At 42.4% G+C, this 22,065-nt stretch overlaps 3 protein-coding genes across 4 annotated transcripts; 1 reads left to right on the top strand and 2 right to left on the bottom strand.

Annotated features, from left to right (window-relative positions):
* Window positions 1-736: 736 nt before the first annotated feature.
* LOC130730078 (pentatricopeptide repeat-containing protein At1g80270, mitochondrial-like) lies at window positions 737-4,218 on the bottom strand. Its single transcript, XM_057581965.1, has 3 exons — window positions 4,054-4,218; window positions 3,405-3,948; window positions 737-2,214 (listed from the first exon to the last, which is right to left on the bottom strand). Exons 1-3 carry the CDS (start codon window positions 4,086-4,088, stop codon window positions 961-963), a joined length of 1,833 nt encoding a protein of 610 aa, XP_057437948.1. The 5' UTR covers window positions 4,089-4,218; the 3' UTR covers window positions 737-960.
* Window positions 4,219-4,794: 576 nt separating this feature from the next.
* On the top strand, window positions 4,795-8,041 carry LOC130723195 (PKS-NRPS hybrid synthetase cheA-like). Its single transcript, XM_057574159.1, has 5 exons — window positions 4,795-4,983; window positions 5,100-6,283; window positions 6,387-6,694; window positions 6,767-7,635; window positions 7,730-8,041. Exons 1-5 carry the CDS (start codon window positions 4,810-4,812, stop codon window positions 7,922-7,924), a joined length of 2,730 nt encoding a protein of 909 aa, XP_057430142.1. The 5' UTR covers window positions 4,795-4,809; the 3' UTR covers window positions 7,925-8,041.
* A 90-nt stretch (window positions 8,042-8,131) lies between these two features.
* Window positions 8,132-11,289, bottom strand: LOC130730077 (protein MAIN-LIKE 1-like). 2 transcript variants are annotated; one of them, XM_057581964.1, is made up of 4 exons: window positions 11,008-11,289; window positions 9,494-10,480; window positions 8,649-9,409; window positions 8,132-8,557 (listed from the first exon to the last, which is right to left on the bottom strand). In XM_057581964.1, the coding sequence occupies exons 2-4, from the start codon at window positions 10,473-10,475 to the stop codon at window positions 8,231-8,233; spliced, it is 2,070 nt and encodes a 689-aa protein (XP_057437947.1). In that variant the 5' UTR covers window positions 10,476-10,480; window positions 11,008-11,289; the 3' UTR covers window positions 8,132-8,230. The 2 variants fall into 2 exon arrangements, with proteins under 2 accessions (XP_057437947.1, XP_057437946.1); XM_057581963.1 differs by lacking the exon at window positions 11,008-11,289 and having other exon boundaries at window positions 9,494-10,867.
* Between the last annotated feature and the right edge of the window lie 10,776 nt (window positions 11,290-22,065).

Below are 22,065 nucleotides of genomic sequence, written 5' to 3'. Positions count from 1 at the left end.
TCAAACACTCATGTTGAAAGTAAGAAATAAAGCAAGAAAAGAGAAGGAGAAGGAGAAAGAGAGAATAATAAAGCATGTGGATGAAGAATTCCACTTGTGAGACCTTGAATCCAATCACTCTTTCCCACTCCTAAAGCTCCAAATATCAAAAAATGATTTACTCTTCTATTTAATACACATTTACATTTTAGTTTTGTTGGTGGACGGAAATTGGTAAGTTGGTCACTATAATTATGAATGCTAACACATTTCTGATTCTATGCAGTCATCTCATATCATGAGTGAAGTATTAAATTTTTATAACTCAAACTTAAAGATGTACAATTTAAACAACTTTGTCATCTCATATCATAAGTGAATGATCAAATTTTTACCACTCAAACTTAAAGATGTACAATTTAAACAAACTTTTAGCATATGGAAGAGCATCCTTGCTAATCTACGTCGCATGAGTAAATATATAATTGAAACACAAGTTCAAATAACTTGCAACAAACTAATTGGTTGTAGTTGTTAACCCTTGACATAATGGAAAGTATCAAAGTGAGGTTAACTTGGATCCATTCCCCATTCCAAATGTTTCATCTTCATAGATATATCATTTTGATGCTAAATTCAAGATCAAATTATAATGTACAAGAAACATAAATTGTTATATTTCAAAAAATAGCACTTCTAGTTGTCTTGAAATCACTTGCCATATTTATCGTTTTTTATATGTTCTGACATCTGATCAGAGGAAAAGGAAATATGTAATTTCCACATTTTCTTTTACAAGCTAGCAATTCAACCCAAATGGCGAGAGATGTAACAGAAAAATACAGATTACACCGTAACATGCGCATACTTGTTCTTAAATCCAAGAGTTTTTCAAACAAGCATAGAAAACTTCAAAAAGAAATATACTTAACCTACTATTTAACCAACAGTAGTAGCTTAGTTATCAGTAGAAACAACCTCTCAATCAAGCAAATCAGAAACAGGAGTCTTCCTGAATCCATCAACTTGAGCCAACAAGGTGGCCAAATTTCTGTTTGGATATATATTATCACCTTTCAATCTGTCTCTAATTCCATAGGCTGGAAGCTTGGCCTTTATATAGGCCTGTAGTAGAACCTGGTACTGCCTTATTCGCGATGTATAACCAGCTTGTTTCATTCTGTAGAAAATCTTTTCTGAATTATGGATGTCGCCCCTCTTAGAATACTGCTCCAAGATAGCAATATAGGAAGAAAATAGTGGCTTCACCTGGTTGGCATGGCTCTGCTGAGTTGCCTTCTGAAGAATAGAGTCTGCCTTCTCCACTTCCCCAGCCTCGACATAAAGTTTCACAATTGCATCCCATGTCAATGGACCTATTCGGCACCCACTATCCGCCATTCGCTTAACAAGATCCTTACCCTTCATTAGCATCTTATGATTTGCATAAACCCTCAGCATTGCTGAGCAGTTCTTGGAAGAAAGCTCCGTCTTTCCTGACAACATCTCAAAAGCTGCCTCTGCCTCGTCGATTTTATTCAACTTCCCCCAAGCTTCAATTGCAGCCAAGCACTCCTCAACGTAAGGGTTTGTCACACAGACCTTCCAAATCCTTCCCACATCATCCGCCTTCCCCAGGTTTGCATAGAGGGGAAGCAAAGTTCGGCATACCCACCGATTTTGTTTCAAGTTCTCACCTTCCATCTCCTTCAATAAAGCTTCAGCTTTATCTTCAAGCCCAAATGAGATGTAATGCCCAACCAAAACAGCCTTTGTTTTTACGTCTAGTTCAAGGCCTTCCTCCTTCATTTTGTCAACAATTTGATCCATTCCAGCAATATCTTTGGACAGGCCTTTTACATCTATTAAGATGTTATAAGTAAGTGGAGAAGGTTTGACATTCTCATTTTCCATCAACAATAACACATCAGCTATTTTCCTCTTGTCATTCTTCTTATATAGAAGAAGCAACTGATTGCACGCAAATGCCGTAAGAGGAAAATCCAAATCCTTCATTTTATTAAAAATTTCCTCTGCTTTCTTCACATTGTTCTTTTGGACACAGTTAGCCAATAAAGTTCGGTATATTACCTCCCCTCTAAGAGACTCTGGAATAGTCTCAATGTAAGCCTCTGCCTTCTGTAGGCCATGAATTTTGGCAATTAAATCAACTCGAGAAGCATAATCCCTTTCAATAAATTCAATCTGCTTTTTTGACTCGAGCCACTCTGAGAGCTACAAAAGCAACCAAAATAAAAATGTAAATAAAATTGGACAACAAAACATCTTCTCATAAAATTGGAAAAAGATAAGTAAATATAACAACCATTATCTTGGCCACATAAACCACAATTGCCCACAATTTCCAACATTCAATATATGAATGCTCCTCCCTCCTATGCAGCCACAATCAGAATATAAATAATAAAATTCAGCAAAATGCAACATACGGAACTAGCACTGTTTATGTTTGATCCAAATCCAAGTACCTAAATCCCATCACTATGAGAAAAGGGAGTAATCTGTAATCCTTTCTGGTGGCTGTGTTTATTGTTTCAGGCACCGGATATGCATTCATCGCTTCGCCTCCTTCTTTCTCCTTTCCTTGCTGTGTCTTTGTTCCAGTAGCAGACTCACCAACACCCCTCCAGTTTTTTATTCTGGCACGCCCTGTTCTTGTGGCTGTTCCTGCTTTCCCCCACCGTTGGTGATGTTTTTTACAGTTGTTCCTATTCACCGCTGTCCATGATTGATCCCCTTCCAATGATCCTACCCCATGTCCCCGCTACTGAACTCACAACCCTCCGACCAGCTGACCAAACCCTTCAATAAGATGGAATTATTGCTCATCTGTTGACCCTGCTCCACACCTTGTGGCAACTGAGGGAAAGTTAAACCATCTTCAAGCCAGAATTTTCTAATGCTGAGATCATCAACTGTTTTTAACCACCAGTGAGGTCAACTGGCACTCTTTGCCCCAGTTGCCTTGTTTGGCCCTGTTTATGAGTAGGTTGTTGTGTTTTTTTATTCAATTTGCTTAATTGTAACAGATCTTAGTCAGGTTTATCTAGAGGGGAGTGTTAGATTATTGTGTTAGGAGGTCAATACCATATTTTGGGCCGGGGTCACGCCTAGAACTAGATGAAAACTTGCACTTAACCATGATTAGTGTTTTATATCAACAGAACACTACAATTCTTCAAAGACCTAATAGTTAAACATATTCTATCTCCCTCCTTTCCATCACATGCAGGACATTGCTCCTATGGAGAGTTTCAGAGAAATATATCACCACAAAGTACAATAACAAACAAACATCAGATATCTAATGAAAATTATTAGCACATGGGTTAGTTTCTCAGCATCAAAACTTCAAATATTAAAATGAATAAATCAAAAGCAAATAATTTTTTTTGATCAATTACCTGCAAAGCTCTCCCGTACATATTACGCTTGCGAAGAAGAAATATGGCCTGAGAGATCTCTTGTCTGCTCATTTCTTTCCCTTCTTCAACCCACTTATCCAGAGCCGTATGAATGGCCATCCCCGGAGCATCCATAATCTTATTACACAGTTCCGACTCAATCCTTTTCCGGTACGCTTTCTTCTTCTCAGCCGGTTCACCAGTCTCGCCATCAGACAACTCCAGCTCATCGTGCGGTTCCTCACCACCCTCCGATTCATTATCAGAACTCAACAGATCATCCTCATCCCCACCAGCAGCAACCGGACTCTCCAGTTCAGAAAACTCATCATCATCCTCGTCGTCTTTGGTGCTACTCGCACCGGCATTCGACGAAAGGTGACGTGAACCACACACATTGAATTTCAAAGAATGGAAACTAGCATTCAGTGAAGGATGAAACACACCAACACTAGCATGAATCGTTGGATAGGACTCAGCTTTGTCTTCTACAGTGGTTGATGTTAATTTGGCACATGAAACCCTAACATTAAACCCTCTTTTCCTACACAAACAAAAATCAAAAATCAAAAATCAAAAATCAAAAATCTCTCGCTCTCTGTAGAAATGGAAATGAGAAATGGAGGAGAGTGATGAAGAGAGAGCGAACCTGAGAGGGAGAGAAGCTCGACGAAGAGCCAACATGATCGGAAAACAGTGGTGGTGGTGGTGGTGGTGGTGGTGGTGGAAGCGTTTGCTTGAACCCTAGTTTTGGTTTGCTTAAACCCTTTCTCTCTGCCTTCGCTTTTTTTTGTCAATGCATTATGGGAGTTGGGTTTGGGGCCCCCTATGGGGCTCCGCGCCCCACCTCTTTTTTTTTAACCCATAAATGCCCTACGGAACTTAAACTTCCGTATTCTATAAAATAGAATACGGAAGTTAAAATTCCGTATTATAACTCTGACAGTCATCACCTTTTCCACCATTACTCCTCCCTCCACCAACCCCTCCACCATTACTCCTCCGTCACCAACCCCTCACCAGCCCCCTTAACCCCCTCAATGCCTCCAGACCACCCTCTCTCTCACCCTCTCCTACCTCACTTTCATCCTCACTTCCATTCTTCCTACCACCACCACCAACTCCTTCATTGGCAAGCTCTCCACCATTGGATGCAAAAAGATAGCATTTGAGGTAAGTGTTGTTAGTTGTTTGTTGTATGTTGTTAGTTTAAGTAGTTGAAGTTGTTAGATTAAGTAGTTAGATTAAGTAGATTAAGTAGTTAGAATGATGATTTTCTGAATTCTGAGATGTGTTAAAATACGGAATATAAAGTTTCGGAGTCTATACGGAAATTCATATACCGTATTCAATACGAATTATAAATTTCCGTATTAAATACGAATTATAAAGTTCCGTATTCAATATGGATAATAAAGTTCCGTATTCTCTTCCAGGGATGACAGAATCATTTTTATTTCATGAATCCCAATTGATTGAAGTTGGATTGAACAATGGTCAACCTGAAGAGGTGCCACCACCAGCATTTGTACCCCCGTGTATAAGTATAGATGTCTCGCATTTATTTACAACTGATCAGGTATTCTTTGAACAGATTTTTGCATTGTTTTGAAAGTGTAATATATCAATTCTTATTATGTCTTGATCACCCTTGTTTATGCCTTGTTTGTGTGTTGGGTATGCATCATTGAACAGATTTTCCCTACCCGTGATGATCTTATCAATTGGGTTCATGGAATTGCGATTGAAAATGGATATGTTGTGTTGATCACAAAGTCAGATAGCGGTGGGAATGGAAGCAGAAAAGCTTATGTCATGTTGGGGTGCGAGAAGCATGGTAAGTATGTTCCCTACAGAGACCCTGACCTTGTTGAAGGAACGAGAACACAAAAGACAGAATGTCCTTTTAGACTAAAAGGACGACCTATGAAAAATGGCATAGATAGAGATTGGCGGCTAAAGGTGATGGAAGGTACACACAACCATGAACCAGCTAGGTCACTACTTGGCCACAATTTTGTTGGTCGTCTAAATTCCGAAGAGAAGGAGCAAGTGGAAAAAATGTCAAAGAGTTGGGTTCCACCGAGAAAGATGCTGTTGACTTTGAAGGAAAACAATCCTTTAAACTTGACTACCATATCTCAGATTTATGGTGCTTGCAAGAGGTTAAGAAAATCCCTCCGCGGGTCATTGACAGAAATGCAACACTTGTTGAAGAAGTTGGACGGTGACAAGTACGTCCACTTTGAAAGACATGAGCCTGGATCGGAAGTCATTAGGGATGTATTTTGGGCTCATCCAAATGCTATCAAATTGTTCAACACATTTCCATATGTAGTGATTATGGATTGCACATACAAGACAAACAAATATAAAATTCCATTGCTTGAGATTGTTGGACTGACTTCCACAGATAAGACATACTCCATAGCCTTTTGCTACATTGTTAATGAGGGCACAGATGACTACGTTTGGGCACTGGAGTGTATGAAGTCTCTATTAGCTGATCAAGCCATGTTGCCTAAGGTGATTGTTACTGACAGGGATCTTGCCTTATTGAGTGCTGCTAAGCAAAGCCTTCCCAACACCAGCCATTTATTATGCTTGTGGCACATCAACAAGTGTGTTTTGGCAAAGTGCAAACTCTATGTTGGTACAGATGATTTTGCTGAATTGGTTATGGGGAAGTGGGGAGAGGTGGTGGATGCTGCAACAGTTGAAGAATTTGAAGTTCAATGGATGCAATTGTTTAATATGTGCAAGGACAAATACAGCAACTTTACCTCCTATTGTTCTACAACATGGTTGGTCCACAAGGAAAAATTTGCCAAGGCATGGACAAATCATGTGATGCACTTTGGAACAACAACAAGTAACAGGTACAAAAATTATATGAGCTTAATTTATGCCTTGTTATATGTTTTTCATTTGATAGATTGTTTACATTGGAGAGTTAATAAGATATCTGTTTGTTGTTTGCAGGGCTGAGGGTGCACATGCCAGTTTGAAGAAGATGTTGCGGGATTGCAAGGGTGACCTAGCCACTTCTTGGGATGCGTCGCATAGTTTGACATGTAATCGACATACTGAAATATTAGCATCGTTTGAGCGCAGTATTCACAGAATTGATCACATTTTCATGTTCCCATTTTACACAAATATTAGAGGATTTGTGTCAAACAAATGCCTGCAGCTCATCGACGATGAACATATAAGAATGAAGTCCTACGGCGGATGCGATTGCTTGTTGAGAGAGACTCATGGACTACCTTGCGGTTGTGAACTTGCAGGTCACCGGTCAACCACTCTCTTGTCAATTAATTCTATTTGTTATTGAAAGTGACACTTTTGTGAACTTGCAGGTTATGAAAGAATTCCATATGAGTCAATTCATCCATTCTGGAAGAGACTGAGTTGGGAGCATGTACCTGAACCTGTTGCAGATACTATCAGCAACCATATTTGCGGCATGAACCATGGAGATATGCAACCAGAAGTTGAGGCATTGACACATTATTTCAGTTCTTTGGATACTGGAGGGCAGAGTATGGTAAGGAGGAAGCTTCAAGCTATCTATTGTCCTGAAAGCAGTTCACTTTGTACTCCTGAGGTTCAGATAAGGTCCAAGCGCACTCTACACTCGAACGAAAGAAAACCACCCAAGGTTAAAGCAATAGGATCCTTGACTCGTGATCCTTCAGGTTTTGAGCATGTTGATAGGGAGATCAAAGAGGCAAAGAAGGCTTCGCAACCACCAAAGAAGAAGAAGCGTGTGAAGAAGTCTGATACAAGTTATTTCATGGGTCATTTTCCATCCTTTTTCCACCCATATATACACACAGTTCAGAATGTTGAGGACGATGGTAACTGTGGCTATAGAGCCATTGCTGCATTACTGGGACTACCATCAGGTGAGGAAGGTTGGCCATGTGTTAGGGAAGCGTTGATAGACGAACTTGAACGACACAGAGGATTGTATGATGAAATGTGGTCCAGACATGTGGTTAATGCCTTACATTCTCGACTCACTCTTCTTCCTGGTCATCCGGCTACCGAGGATAAATGGATGCAACTGCCAGAGATGGGATACCTTGTAGCAACCAGGTTCCAAGTGGTTTTCATATCCATCTCTTCTCAGGGTTGTTGGTCATACCTTCCACTAAGAGGAGAAGGTCCACCTCCTGTACATCGTGTTATAGCTGTTGGTCATGTGATAAATCACTTTGTACAGGTATTTTTTTATTGCGTACACTAATATCCAGTTTGTGAATTAATTTGTTGTATTTGTAAGTTATCTAATTTTATTGTTATTCTCTATAATGTAGCTCCATCTAACTCCTGGACATTCTATGCCGCCAATTGCTCTCCAGTGGGAACGGTATGTTGATCCTATATCAGTAAGCTGGTGCGTCCCATATGTTACACGTTTACACAGGTTTACATCAGAATTAGAAGCTTGGTTTGTTACTTTTGGTGTTCCTCTTAGTCACCAAAGCTATGTAGACATCACCACAGACTGACGCCACACTTTGTGTAATATTCATTTGTAAACGCTCTGTAATATTAATCTGATGGGCCTTGCCCTTATGTTGTTCATTGCTGCTTTTAATAATAGTAATTTGATGGTCATTGGTATATTGATGGGCCTTATGTTACTTATCTTGCCTTTCATTATTCACGGTGTAGTTATACAGGTTATTTTTCATTATAAGAGTCCAAACATAATAGGTGGAAATAGAAAGCGTGGTTAATATAAAAAGAGTCCATACAATGTCGTCACATGTCATAATATAAAAGTACACAAAAAAATATATACAAATATACAGTCACTCGCCCCGACCCCTACCGCCACCCCTCCGACCTCTAGGTCCACGAGCTCTGCCTCCACGAGCGCCCTCTGCAGGTGCACCCTCTCCACGGGCTCTGCCTCCACGGGCTCTGCCTCCACGGGCTCTACCTCCACGACCTCTGCCTCCTGCAGCTCCAGCTCCTCGGACAGCAGCAAAGGCTACTCCCTGGGTACCGATGAATGCGCTGGATCTAATAAGATCCAGCGCCCTCTCAGTGAGGGATCGGGCATGCGTGCCAACTGCAAGAGCATCTGGCACCTCCAGTGACTGCTCCAACAAGTCCACGACCCGACGCACAACCGTCTGCAAAAATAATGTACATAAATGTGAGTGTACAAATAAAATATCATGAACAAAAAATCACAATTGCATGAAAAATAAAATTCAAACTTACCACAGCACTGAACTCCTCCCTCCTATCATCAGGGATGATGAACCGATGGGACACACCGCCATACCACCTCATGTACTCCTCCACAGCCTCTCCCGAATGAGTAACAGGGATCCCCTGAGGGCGCAGGTGCGGCACAAAATCAGCATAGGCAGCATCTGCGGTCTCAGCAAGGGACCCAGTCGTCTGGATCTCGGAGGGGTGTCGAGGGACATCCTGGATGTAGCCAAACTGGCGCAGAACCCTCTCTGGTAGATGTCGTCGAACAACACGGCCAAATGGCGTCCGGATGTAGCCAGAATACATGGCCCTCTGATCCCGTGGTCGATGAGCCCGATGGTCCTCAAATGGGGTCCATATAATGTCATCCACCGTCAGCTCATCGAGCATGACTCGCCTCTCATCGAGGCCTGCATGCCCGACCCGGGACATAACCCACCGCCGCGCCCTAGGCTGGTCCTGTGAGTACTCCGGATCCGCCCTCCGGATAATGACGCGATCAGAAAGGTACTCGTAGGCCCATCCTAGCAAGAGTGAGCTGAAACCTCCCATCTGGGCCGTCCCCCTCCTGGACGCTCGATCAAGCTGGTCGTACAACGTAGCGAGCGCAATTGCGCCCCACGCGTACTCGGACACTCGACCGAGATCCTGCAACATACCTATCCAGTAGACGGTCGTGTGGTATCCACCGCTCTTGCTAGCAAAGAGCGTCGCGCCTAGCTGGTTCACCAGCCAAATCCGTGCAGCGTCCTCATATCGGTGCTCTACAATGAAATGAATTCAGTTAACAGTTAATAACAATACAATAATAATAGATACTATTTAATCAAGTAATAATTAAGACATACCCTCCAACGCAGCATCATACAGGGTCTGCAAGACCCCAAAGCGAATAGTCTGGCTCCTGTTCTTATCAAACTCAGCATGATAACGAGCAACAGATCCTCCCATCAACTCAGCACATAGCGCTGCACACTCGTCCCTCTCCCCCCTCCCAGGCGTATAGAACCTCGACCCCATTGGGAGATGGAGAAGAGCCGACACGTCGTCCAGGGTGATGGTCATCTCCCCAAACGGCATGTGGAAGCTACTAGTCTCCTCATGCCATCGCTCCACAAGGGCCAAAATGAGGCCTGCATCTGTCTCCGAGTAGCTGCACCAGGGTAGCTGATGAAGACCCGTCTGCTCAATCAACTCTCGAACCCTCCTGTGACTGTCTGAATCACCATCACAAGCAAGGTTCCAAACCTTCCCCCCAGCTGTGGCCACCCTCAAGTGTCGACGGTCCACATACCGCTCGTCTGTGCGTAGGAGTGCATGCCACGTCCAGGGAGCCTTGTGATCAGCATAATGCGTGAGAAGCGACAGATCAACAGGCCCCCCCGGAAACGGCGGCAACCTCTGGATCAGGTCCTCCTCGCCACCCTGTGCCTCTGGCACGACATCAGCATCAACATCAGGAGGAGGAATACTATCCTCGTCATATGACCCCTCCTCGCCGGATGACTCCTCGTCGGATGACTCATCGCCGGATGACTCATCGCCGGATGACGACTCGCCTGATGACTCCTCGCCTGCTGACTCATGGCGAGGTACCTCAACCATGGGAGACGGCGGAGTAGGAACTCGATCAGTAGGCTCAACTGGAGCTGGAGCTGAAGCCTCTACCATGGGCGACTGCATAGAATCAACTGGAGCTGGAGCTGAAGCCTCAACCGCGTGAGAGGTCGCAGCTTGATCGCCGCGCCGGCTAGAAGCATGTAATCGCCGGTGTCTATCCTCTGTAGGCCCCGCATCCTCACTAGCTCGAGACCTCTTTCTGTTCTTCATTCTCACTATATATTCAGAGCAAACATTTTCTAAATAAATTCACTGAATAAATTATACTCGCTCAATTACTAAATTTCTCAATTAAATCTCTAAATAAAATCACTAAATAATTCACGATGTTTATAACTAAATTAAAAACATTTTATAAATTAACTAAGCTAATTAGATTAGGTTTTATAAATAAACTAAGCTAATTATATTAAGTTTTATAAAAACATTTTATAAATTAAGTTTATAACTCTAAACAGACACCAAATACGGAACATTAAGTTTCATATCCAATACGGAACATTAAGTTTCGTATCCAATACGGAACATTAAGTTTCATATTGAATACGGAACATTATGTTCCGTATCGAACCAGAGATCCATTAACGACATTGCATGAATGGAACTCGCCCCAAAGGCCAATTTATACACAATTTCAGCCAACATAACATCTACTTAAGCATAAATCGACTACCCTAGGGTTGCAAGATTCCATAATTCCAAGTTAAATGGTGAATTCAAGTTGAAATCCAAACTTACTTACCTCTAGGTTCAATGCAATGAATGGGGAGAATGGGTTTGATGATGGAGACGATGGTACACTTTCCAGATGATGATTGAGGCAAGGAGATCGTCGGTCTCGAAGATTGGAGAGCAAGGGTTTGAAATGTTTTGGAGCGCTGAAATGGGTTTTGGAAAAACCCCTGTCATTTACATAGTAATATAATACGGAACTTTATATTCCGTATTGAATACGAAATTTAATATTCCGTATTCTTGTAAAGGGGGTTTTTCCGTAATTTCCCCACTTTAAGTGGGGCGCGGAGCCCCATAGGGGGGGCCCCAAACCCAACTCCCATGCATTATGCATCCCTAGGATTTTAGCCTTATAGTTATAGCCCTTTTTTTCTAGCTTAATGAAATTTTACATGTTTTTTGTGAAATTTATTTTATAAAGGTAAATCGATTCAAATTTGATAAAGATTATTAAATTTCAATTTTTTGAATATTTTTTTAAAAAGAATTCCGTAGATAATTATAAACCTCAATATCATTGGAGAACAATAAGAATAATTCTTTTCAATTTTTATGCTAATGTTCTATTTGGCTCAACTTTATCTTGTCTTAAAAGTTATTTTTATGTTAAATTTTAAAACAAGAGATTTAAGAAGAAAGTAAATGTTAGATTGTCAGTTTTTATTTTTTATAGCTTAAAAATTATTTTTAATTTAAAAGAGCTTTGTCGCTTTTTAAATTCACGACGGTGAGTGGTTGCGATGACACGATGGTGGAGGGGTCAGGTAGCAGAGGTGATGGAGGTCGGTAGTACCTAATGGCAACAACTACGGTGAAGGGGGGTTGTTACTTGGTGGTGGGTGGTAGTCGAGGGTGCATGAGGCGGTGGTGGTGCTGGTGGAGGTGGTTGCGATGATTGGGCAGGGTGACAATAGTCGTGGTGGTGAAAGTGGAGGTGGTAATGGGTGACGACGACACTACATAGAATACATGATCACCAAATTACAATCATCATAACATAAAAAAAAACATTCACCTTAAATATATTTGACATCAGAATCAAGCCTCTAGTTAATATTATCATTGCTTTTTATTCATCGCCCCTACTATTGGGACTTTTTTTACTCTTCTAGAGCTGTTGTGATGGAGATCAATATAGAGCTAGCGACCCAGTGCACCTGTAACACCCCAATTTCTCAACTGAGGAGTCACATTAGTAACCTAACAAAGTCTAAGGACCACTCTGCAATCCCTAAAAACCAAGGGAATTTTTTTTCTGTAAAACAACTAAACACTTCGGCTAAAAGGTTGGAAACATACCATAACTTTATTTAGATAACTTGTTTCCCGATATACAGTAATAATAGTTTACAATACCATAAGTAAGGTTCAGAATAAACATGCGCACTTTAACAGTGGCGGAAGCAAGACTTTAATAACAGAGTTCTCATAAAGTAAAAGAGACTCCAACATAATCCACAAGAAGAGAAGCAAAGCTGCTTCTCATACCTCTACTCCACCGCTTACAACTCGATCTCCAACTCGAGTAGCTATGCCTCGGCGGAAGGATCTCCATCGCCTAATAGCGTTAAGCGCCCAAACAACAAGTAGCAAATAGAAAGGGTTAACTCCATGCAATTACCATGTATAAAAGAGAAAAATCATGCTGTTCGAATTTAATTACCTGGCATGGTAAATAACTAGCAACATAACTCAACTCATATATCAACAACTTAAACATAAATCGGACTCAGATAATAATAACCTCAACAATGTAACATCAAATCAGATATCAATAAACCAATACGAAAATCCAACAACATAGGGTCAGGTGTTAGTTCCCTATAATGCAACTATATGCTGCTAACAAAATGGATCGATCAATATCGTCTCTCAAGACGGGACAATGATAGGACACACCTCCTCATCGCCACTTATAACGTCATACATGACGGGACAATCATAGGACACACCTCCTAATCGCCACTTAACGTCACACAAGACGGGACAATCATAGGACACACCTCCTGATCGCCACTTAGCATCTCGCAAGATGGGACAATGATAGGACACACCTCCTCATCGCCACTTGACTCAAGCCCTATATGCCAAGTCAGACAATAACAAAGCCCACCCAAGGACCAATCCAAAGTAACCACATGTTCCATCCACTAGGAAGCAGTAACGACAGAAACCAGTAAACGGCCGAAGCCTCTCAGAAAACATTTTCCAAATTCAGCATAATAATCATAATCATCTGCCAATCAATATAAACATCTTCATCTCAAACACAGGCAGTGCGATAAAAGCATGCAAGACTCAAAGACGCTCTAAAACCGAGTTACCCTTACCTTCGTGAGTAGAAGTTGGGCATGGAAATTGCGAACCTAGAACAAAGAAAACACAATCATCAACACAAGCTTCACTAGGAGCAACACGATCTACTAATACTAATCGAAATCGTAAAGAAAGCCTCTAAAGCTTCAGAGTTCCTATTTAGGCACAAATTGACAACGGAGACTTCGTTCGCTAAAACGAGCATAACTCAAGCTACAGAACTCAGAATGACACGAAACCGGCGCCAAAATTTTGACAATTGAAAGAGCTACGCAATGGCTCAGGTCATAGAGACCCAAAAATTATTTTTGGACACGGTACCCAAGCAATAAGGTTTCGGCCACTATGGAAAATAGGGTTTTCGAACTTTTTCTTCGATCTAAATCAATTCACAAGGTAGTTTTAGGGTAAAACTAAGGCAAAGAAATTGTCGGAACAATTTTCGGACAATCGGGTCGAAATACGACTATCCAGGGGCATTTTGGTCCAAAATAAAGGCTCAAAACTTCAAAGTTATCAGTTCGGAAAACAAATTTGACAGCATTGATCCTCATGACATCCGTGACAACAAATCCTAAAGGCACGAAGTCAGATTACAGCTTTTCGACAATAAAGTTTCGAAATGTGCGACTAATGGGGTTTTGAATCAATTTTTCAGATCTTGGACAACTGAATCGCAATCGGCGATTACTGACAGAGGTTTTAGACTCATGGGAACATAAGGAACATAACCCAACCAAGAAATCAAGGAAATCGGACAATTTTAGAAAAAGCTCAAAACTGTGAGCACAGAAACGACTTCAGAAACGCAACAGAAACAGTAAACAGAGGTAGGATTCATGCTAGTTACCTCAATACCTAGAAGTAGGGACGAACTGCACGAAGATTGGTCAAGTTTTCGCGAAAATTTCTCCTATCCTCCTCTCTCCTTGCTCGCGGCCTTGAATGGGTGAGAATGAAGAGATTTTGCTTTTTCGAGCTATTTATAGGCAGGTGAAATCGCGGGAAAATGAAAATTTCGCGATTCTGATTTTTGCAGCACGTCCACCGAGGAATTCTAAGATAGATTCTGGCGTCAGAATTCCAGAACTCAAAACAATTATCTATGATTTGGGAAAAACGATATCTAAAATCCCAAAGGCGGTGTAAGTTAATCTGTCCCGTTAAACTACTTTTTGCTGTGATGCTCAGACGACAAAACTTCCTTCTGAAGAAAGATTGGAAATGTCGAAACAAATCTGGCCGCGCGGACGGAAACTTCGTTAGAAGTCCCGAATAGAAAAAGTATTCATTCCATCGCTCGAATCTAGGGTTTCGAAGCAAGGAAATTAGCGTCGTCGGACTTCCGAAAAGTGAATACTATCGTGCGTACAGTCCAGAGTTCCGAAATGAAACGCTGGTCGAAGGAAAAATAAAGAAAATCTTTAAATTTTCCAAGGATTCGAAATCTCACTTAAAACGTTGCTCTAAAGCGAAATTAGCCTATTCTGGACACGCTTGCCATAAGGCGGGTGTGCAGACGACTCGCTCTAATTCCTAAAATGACTACGCAACATTCCTCAAGCAATTCCTGAACTTTCTTCTTCATTAATCTTTCTCAAATATCAAACTCCTGTCACGCTTACACTGATTCTACGCGTGAGTCGGAAATTAGCTTGTTCTGAAAATCCAGGTCTTACAATACTACCCCCCAAAAAGAAAGTTTCGTCCTCGAAACTTAAGGCTCAGTGAAGAGTTCCGGATACTGTTCCTTCATCCTCTCTTCTAGTTCCCAAGTAGCATCGCCCGTGACTTGGTTCCAAATCACTTTTACCAGAGGAACCTGCTTGTTCCACAACTGCTTGATCCTACGTTCCTCAATCCTCATTGGTGCCACTTCAAAAGACAAGTTGTCTCTAAGCTGAATATCATCTTCCTTGATGATGTGAGAGGGATCAGGAATATACTTCCTCAATTGTGACACGTGTAGCACATCATGAATCTTGGAAAGAAAAGGTGGCAACGCAATCCGATAAGCTACTTTACCGACTCGCTCGATAATCTGATACGGTCCATTGAACTTCGGTGTCAGCTTCCTCGACTTTATCGCTCTTCCCACTCCGGTAGTTGGTGTCACGCGAAGAAACACATGGTCTCCCGCCTCAAACTCTAACTCTCTCCGTCGTGTGTCAGCATAACTCTTCTGTCGACTCTGTGACGTCCTCATCTTCTCTTGTATTTGCTTCACTTTCTCAGTAGTTTGTTGTACTAATTCAGGTCCAACGAGAAGATGTTCGCCATCTTGAAACCAACGTAAAGGAGTTCTACATCTCCTCCCATACAAAGCCTCATAAGGTGCCATTCCAATACTAGCATGAAAACTGTTGTTATAAGTAAACTCGATCAACGGCAACAGCTCATCCCAGCTTTCTTGACTATCCAGAACACAGGCTCGCAGCAAGTCTTCCAATGACTGTATTGTCCTCTCTGTCTGTCCATCCGTCTGAGGGTGATAGGCAGAGCTCAACCTCAACTTCGTCCCAAGCGCCTCGTGCAACGCCTTCCAGAAATGCGAAGTAAACTTCGGATCTCTGTCAGAAACAATACTCGATGGTACTCCATGAAGTCGTACAATCTCAGCGACATACACTTTTGCAAGTGCCTCCACATTGAACGTGGTCTTCACCGGTATGAAATGTGCTGACTTCGTCAGACGGTCCACAATGACCCAAATGGAATCAAATCTCTTCCTCGTAGCTGGCAAAGCTACCACGAAATCCATAGAGATACTGTCCCACTTCCACTCCGGCACATCAAGTGACTGTAACATACCCGCAGGCTTTTGATGTTCTATCTTCGCCTTCTGACATGTCAGACATGCCGCCACAAACTCTGCTACATTCTTCTTCATTCCTGGCCACCAAAAATTCAACTTTAGATCTTGATACATCTTTGTCGATCCCGGATGAATACTCAATCTGCTCTTGTGACCTTCGTCAAGAATCATCCTTCTCAACTCCATGTCCAATGGTACGCAGACACGTCCTTTGCAACGCAGAATGTTGTCGGTTCCTACCTCAAAATCCGGCGCTTTTCCCAAAATGATCAAGTTCCGTTTCTCGATCAGCTCCTCATCTAACAGTTGTTTCACCTTGATCTCGTTCAGAAAATCACTAGTGATCGTCACCATCCCAAAGCTCAATTTTCCAGGTGTCACTTGCATACCCAAACTGAGGTCGCGAAAAGTCTCGATAAGTTCCAATTCCTTAATCATCAACGATGAAACATGAATTGTCTGGCGACTCAGTGCGTCTGCTACAACATTTGCTTTTCCTGGGTGGTACAACAAAGTGAAATCATAGTCCTTGATGAATTCCACCCAACGCCTTTGTCTCATATTCAGATCCTTCTGATCGAACAGGTACTTCAAGCTCTTATGATCACTAAAAACAGTGAAAGTGCTCCCATAAAGATAGTGCCTCCAAATCTTGAGCGCAAATACCACAGCCGCTAACTCCAAATCGTGCGTAGGATAGTTCCGTTCATGTATCTTCAATTGCCTTGAAGAATAAGCCACAGCCTTTCGGTGTTGCATCAACACACAACCCAAACCTTGGTACGAAGCATCGCAGTAAACCTCGTAGGGTTCCTTCTCTTGTGGTAATGTCAGAACTGGCGCGGTCGTCAAACGCTTCTTCATATCTTGGAAACTCTGTTCACAATCCTCTGTCCAAGCAAAAGGTTGGTTCTTCCGGGTGAGTTTCGTCAATGGTCCTGCAATCTTAGCAAAACCTTCGATGAATCGTCGGTAATATCCAGCTAAACCGATGAAACTCCTTATATCTGTCACAGTCTTAGGACGCTCCCATGCAATTACCGCTTCCACTTTACTGGGATCCACAGCAATACCCTCCTTTGAGATGACATGTCCTAAAAACTTTACTTCTTCGAGCCAAAATTCACACTTTGTCGCGTTAGCATACAATACCTTATCCCGAAGAACTTGTAATACTTGACGTAGATGTTCCTCGTGTTCTTCACGATTCCTCGAGTAGATCAAGATGTCGTCGATGAACACCACAACGAAGCGATCCAAGAATGGATGAAAGATCCTATTCATGTAGTCCATGAATACAGCTGGTGCATTCGTAACTCCAAACGGCATCACCAAGTACTCATAGTGCCCATAGCGTGTCCTAAACGCTGTCTTTTGAATATCCTCATCCTTGACTCTAATCTGGTGATATCCCGATCTCAGGTCAATCTTCGAGAAAATAGCAGCACCCTTCAACTGATCCATCAAATCGTCAATCCTTGGCAACGGATAACGGTTCTTTATCGTGACTTTGTTCAACTGTCGATAATCCACACAAAGTCGCGATCTTCCGTCTTTCTTCTTCACAAGCAGCACTGGCGCTCCCCACGGAGAAACGCTAGGTCGGATAAACCCCTTCTTGGTTAAATCTTCGAGTTGACTCTTCAGCTCAGTCAGTTCTGCCGGTGCCATACGATACGGTGCGATTGATATAGGTCCAGTGCCTGGGACTATATCAATTGTGAACTCCATATCTCTGACCGGAGGTATTCCAGGTACGTCTTCGGGGAACACATCCTCGAAATCTTGCACAACAGCAATTCCGTGTACTCCATTCTCCTTAGCTTCCACCACGGTTGTAGACATGAGAGAACTCAAAGCTCCTTTCCTCAAAGAAAGCTTTGAAAAGTACTAGTTCAGGAACTCAGCGAGTCCAGCATCGGGAAAGATAACTACCTTATTGGTGCAATCAAGAAGAACATGATGGTGGGACAACCAATCCATGCCTATGATCACATCCAATCCCTTGAGAGGTAAACAGATTAAGTTTGCTACAAACTTCTTATCTAGGTACATCCAAGGACATTCCAGACATGCAGTGTTAGTTACTAGACTCTTAGATGCAGGGGTAGACACTGTCAAGTCAAACGGTAGCTTTGACACTTCTAGCTTTAACCTTGCCGCACAAGCTATATCTATAAATGAATGCGTAGCACCAGAATCAAATAGCGCGATAAGGGAATTACCCGCAATCTCGCAGGTACTGCGGATCAGACCATCGTCTTCCTCAGCTTCAGTTCCACTGATCGAGTAGACCCTTCCACCAGCAGTAGGCCTCCTAGCCCCAGCAACATTTGCAGCAGCCTCAACTTTAGGAATCCTGCACTCTGCAGCAGTGTGGCCTGGCTTGTTGCAGTTCCAACACGTCGCAAGACTCTCAGAACAGTGGTTGGCATAGTGCCCCTTTTTGTTGCACCTGAAGCAAGTCACATCCTCCCGATTCCCAGATGGGGTTCTTAGTGCAATTGCATTTCCACCAGTAGGATAAAAGGACCCAGAAGTTGTCCCCCTACCCTGAGGACGAACATACGGCTTCTTCTGGAAATGCCTACCCTTGTCACCTCTTCCTTGGTTAGTCCTAGCCGGACCTCCACTTCCTTGGTAAGGCTTGTTCAGACCTTGGAATTTGCCCCTTGCATTATCAATGGCCTCAATCCCCTTGGTCTTCTCCACCAGCACTTGGTAGCGATTCAGTCCTAGCGGTTGCACCGCCCTCTGCAGCTCATAACACAGCCCCTCAATGAATCGCTCACACATGTAGCCTTCATCAATCTGTCCTCTAAAGTAACGGAAGTGTTTAGCCAACGACTCCAACTTTGCAGCATACTCAGCAACGGTCATGCCTCCTTGACGGAGTCTCAGAAATTGTGCTTCCTTAGCGGCTCTAGCACTTCTAGGAAAGTACTTGTCCAAGAAAGCTCCACGGAAACACTCCCAAGTGATGGCTTGATGGTCAGCCTCCATCATAGCCCTAGCCCCACGCCACCAATACTCAGCTTCACCCGTTAGCAGGTAGGTTGCATAATCAACTGTCATCTCTGCAGTTGTACGCAAGAAGGTAAAGATCTTCTCCAACTCTTGGAGCCATAAGTCAGCTTCTTCCGGATCGAAGCCCCCAGAGAACTTCGGCGGATCCTGACGCTTGAAATCATTCAGACCCCTGGTCTGAGCAGCAGCTAATTCACGTTCCTCCCGCTGAACACGGCGAGCATTCTCTTCAGCTTGGTTTTGTGCAGCCACCAAAGCAGCAGTAGCAGCACGTTGAGCTTCAGCTTCCTCCCTTGCAGCAGTGTTAGTAACTTGTTGTGCCATAAGGGCAGTCAGATTAGCAATAGCTTGCTCCATCGGATTCATGCTGTCTGAACCTTGAGTCTCGATCGGTTGTGGAAACCTCCTGTTCCTGTTTTCATGAACAGTCAAAGACCACAACAGATACTCAGGCCAGAACAACACAAAGTTCTATAATAACTAACTATGTATATACTTATATCAAATGTATAATTAACAATAACTAGCATAAGGTTATTCACTTACGAATAACCTTCAAAAATAATCTATATAAACAGTAATCAAGCACACTCTTCCTCCGATTGACACCCCATCAATCGGTCTTAGAGTTCAAACATCTTAAGCAGGCACTCTACCCAAAAGCTCTGGTTTTCTAGACCAAAGCTCTGATACCACAATTGTAACACCCCAATTTCTCAACTGAGGAGTCACATTAGTAACCTAACAAAGTCTAAGGACCACTCTGCAATCCCTAAAAACCAAGGGAATTTTTTTTCTGTAAAACAACTAAACACTTCGGCTAAAAGGTTGGAAACATACCATAACTTTATTTAGATAACTTGTTTCCCGATATACAGTAATAATAGTTTACAATACCATAAGTAAGGTTCAGAATAAACATGCGCACTTTAACAGTGGCGGAAGCAAGACTTTAATAACAGAGTTCTCATAAAGTAAAAGAGACTCCAACATAATCCACAAGAAGAGAAGCAAAGCTGCTTCTCATACCTCTACTCCACCGCTTACAACTCGATCTCCAACTCGAGTAGCTATGCCTCGGCGGAAGGATCTCCATCGCCTAATAGCGTTAAGCGCCCAAACAACAAGTAGCAAATAGAAAGGGTTAACTCCATGCAATTACCATGTATAAAAGAGAAAAATCATGCTGTTCGAATTTAATTACCTGGCATGGTAAATAACTAGCAACATAACTCAACTCATATATCAACAACTTAAACATAAATCGGACTCAGATAATAATAACCTCAACAATGTAACATCAAATCAGATATCAATAAACCAATACGAAAATCCAACAACATAGGGTCAGGTGTTAGTTCCCTATAATGCAACTATATGCTGCTAACAAAATGGATCGATCAATATCGTCTCTCAAGACGGGACAATGATAGGACACACCTCCTCATCGCCACTTATAACGTCATACATGACGGGACAATCATAGGACACACCTCCTAATCGCCACTTAACGTCACACAAGACGGGACAATCATAGGACACACCTCCTGATCGCCACTTAGCATCTCGCAAGATGGGACAATGATAGGACACACCTCCTCATCGCCACTTGACTCAAGCCCTATATGCCAAGTCAGACAATAACAATGCCCACCCAAGGACCAATCCAAAGTAACCACATGTTCCATCCACTAGGAAGCAGTAACGACAGAAACCAGTAAACGGCCGAAGCCTCTCAGAAAACATTTTCCAAATTCAGCATAATAATCATAATCATCTGCCAATCAATATAAACATCTTCATCTCAAACACAGGCAGTGCGATAAAAGCATGCAAGACTCAAAGACGCTCTAAAACCGAGTTACCCTTACCTTCGTGAGTAGAAGTTGGGCATGGAAATTGCGAACCTAGAACAAAGAAAACACAATCATCAACACAAGCTTCACTAGGAGCAACACGATCTACTAATACTAATCGAAATCGTAAAGAAAGCCTCTAAAGCTTCAGAGTTCCTATTTAGGCACAAATTGACAACGGAGACTTCGTTCGCTAAAACGAGCATAACTCAAGCTACAGAACTCAGAATGACACGAAACCGGCGCCAAAATTTCGACAATTGAAAGAGCTACGCAATGGCTCAGGTCATAGAGACCCAAAAATTATTTTTGGACACGGTACCCAAGCAATAAGGTTTCGGCCACTATGGAAAATAGGGTTTTCGAACTTTTTCTTCGATCTAAATCAATTCACAAGGTAGTTTTAGGGTAAAACTAAGGCAAAGAAATTGTCGGAACAATTTTCGGACAATCGGGTCGAAATACGACTATCCAGGGGCATTTTGGTCCAAAATAAAGGCTCAAAACTTCAAAGTTATCAGTTCGGAAAACAAATTTGACAGCATTGATCCTCATGACATCCGTGACAACAAATCCTAAAGGCACGAAGTCAGATTACAGCTTTTCGACAATAAAGTTTCGAAATGTGCGACTAATGGGGTTTTGAATCAATTTTTCAGATCTTGGACAACTGAATCGCAATCGGCGATTACTGACAGAGGTTTTAGACTCATGGGAACATAAGGAACATAACCCAACCAAGAAATCAAGGAAATCGGACAATTTTAGAAAAAGCTCAAAACTGTGAGCACAGAAACGACTTCAGAAACGCAACAGAAACAGTAAACAGAGGTAGGATTCATGCTAGTTACCTCAATACCTAGAAGTAGGGACGAACTGCACGAAGATTGGTCAAGTTTTCGCGAAAATTTCTCCTATCCTCCTCTCTCCTTGCTCGCGGCCTTGAATGGGTGAGAATGAAGAGATTTTGCTTTTTCGAGCTATTTATAGGCAGGTGAAATCGCGGGAAAATGAAAATTTCGCGATTCTGATTTTTGCAGCACGTCCACCG

Source organism: Lotus japonicus, chromosome 1 (genome assembly GCF_012489685.1).
Source record: "Lotus japonicus ecotype B-129 chromosome 1, LjGifu_v1.2".
Classification (NCBI taxonomy): Eukaryota; Viridiplantae; Streptophyta; class Magnoliopsida; order Fabales; family Fabaceae; genus Lotus; species Lotus japonicus.
Note: the sequence above shows the minus strand (reverse complement) of the source record. Positions and strands in the feature narration are given on the sequence as shown.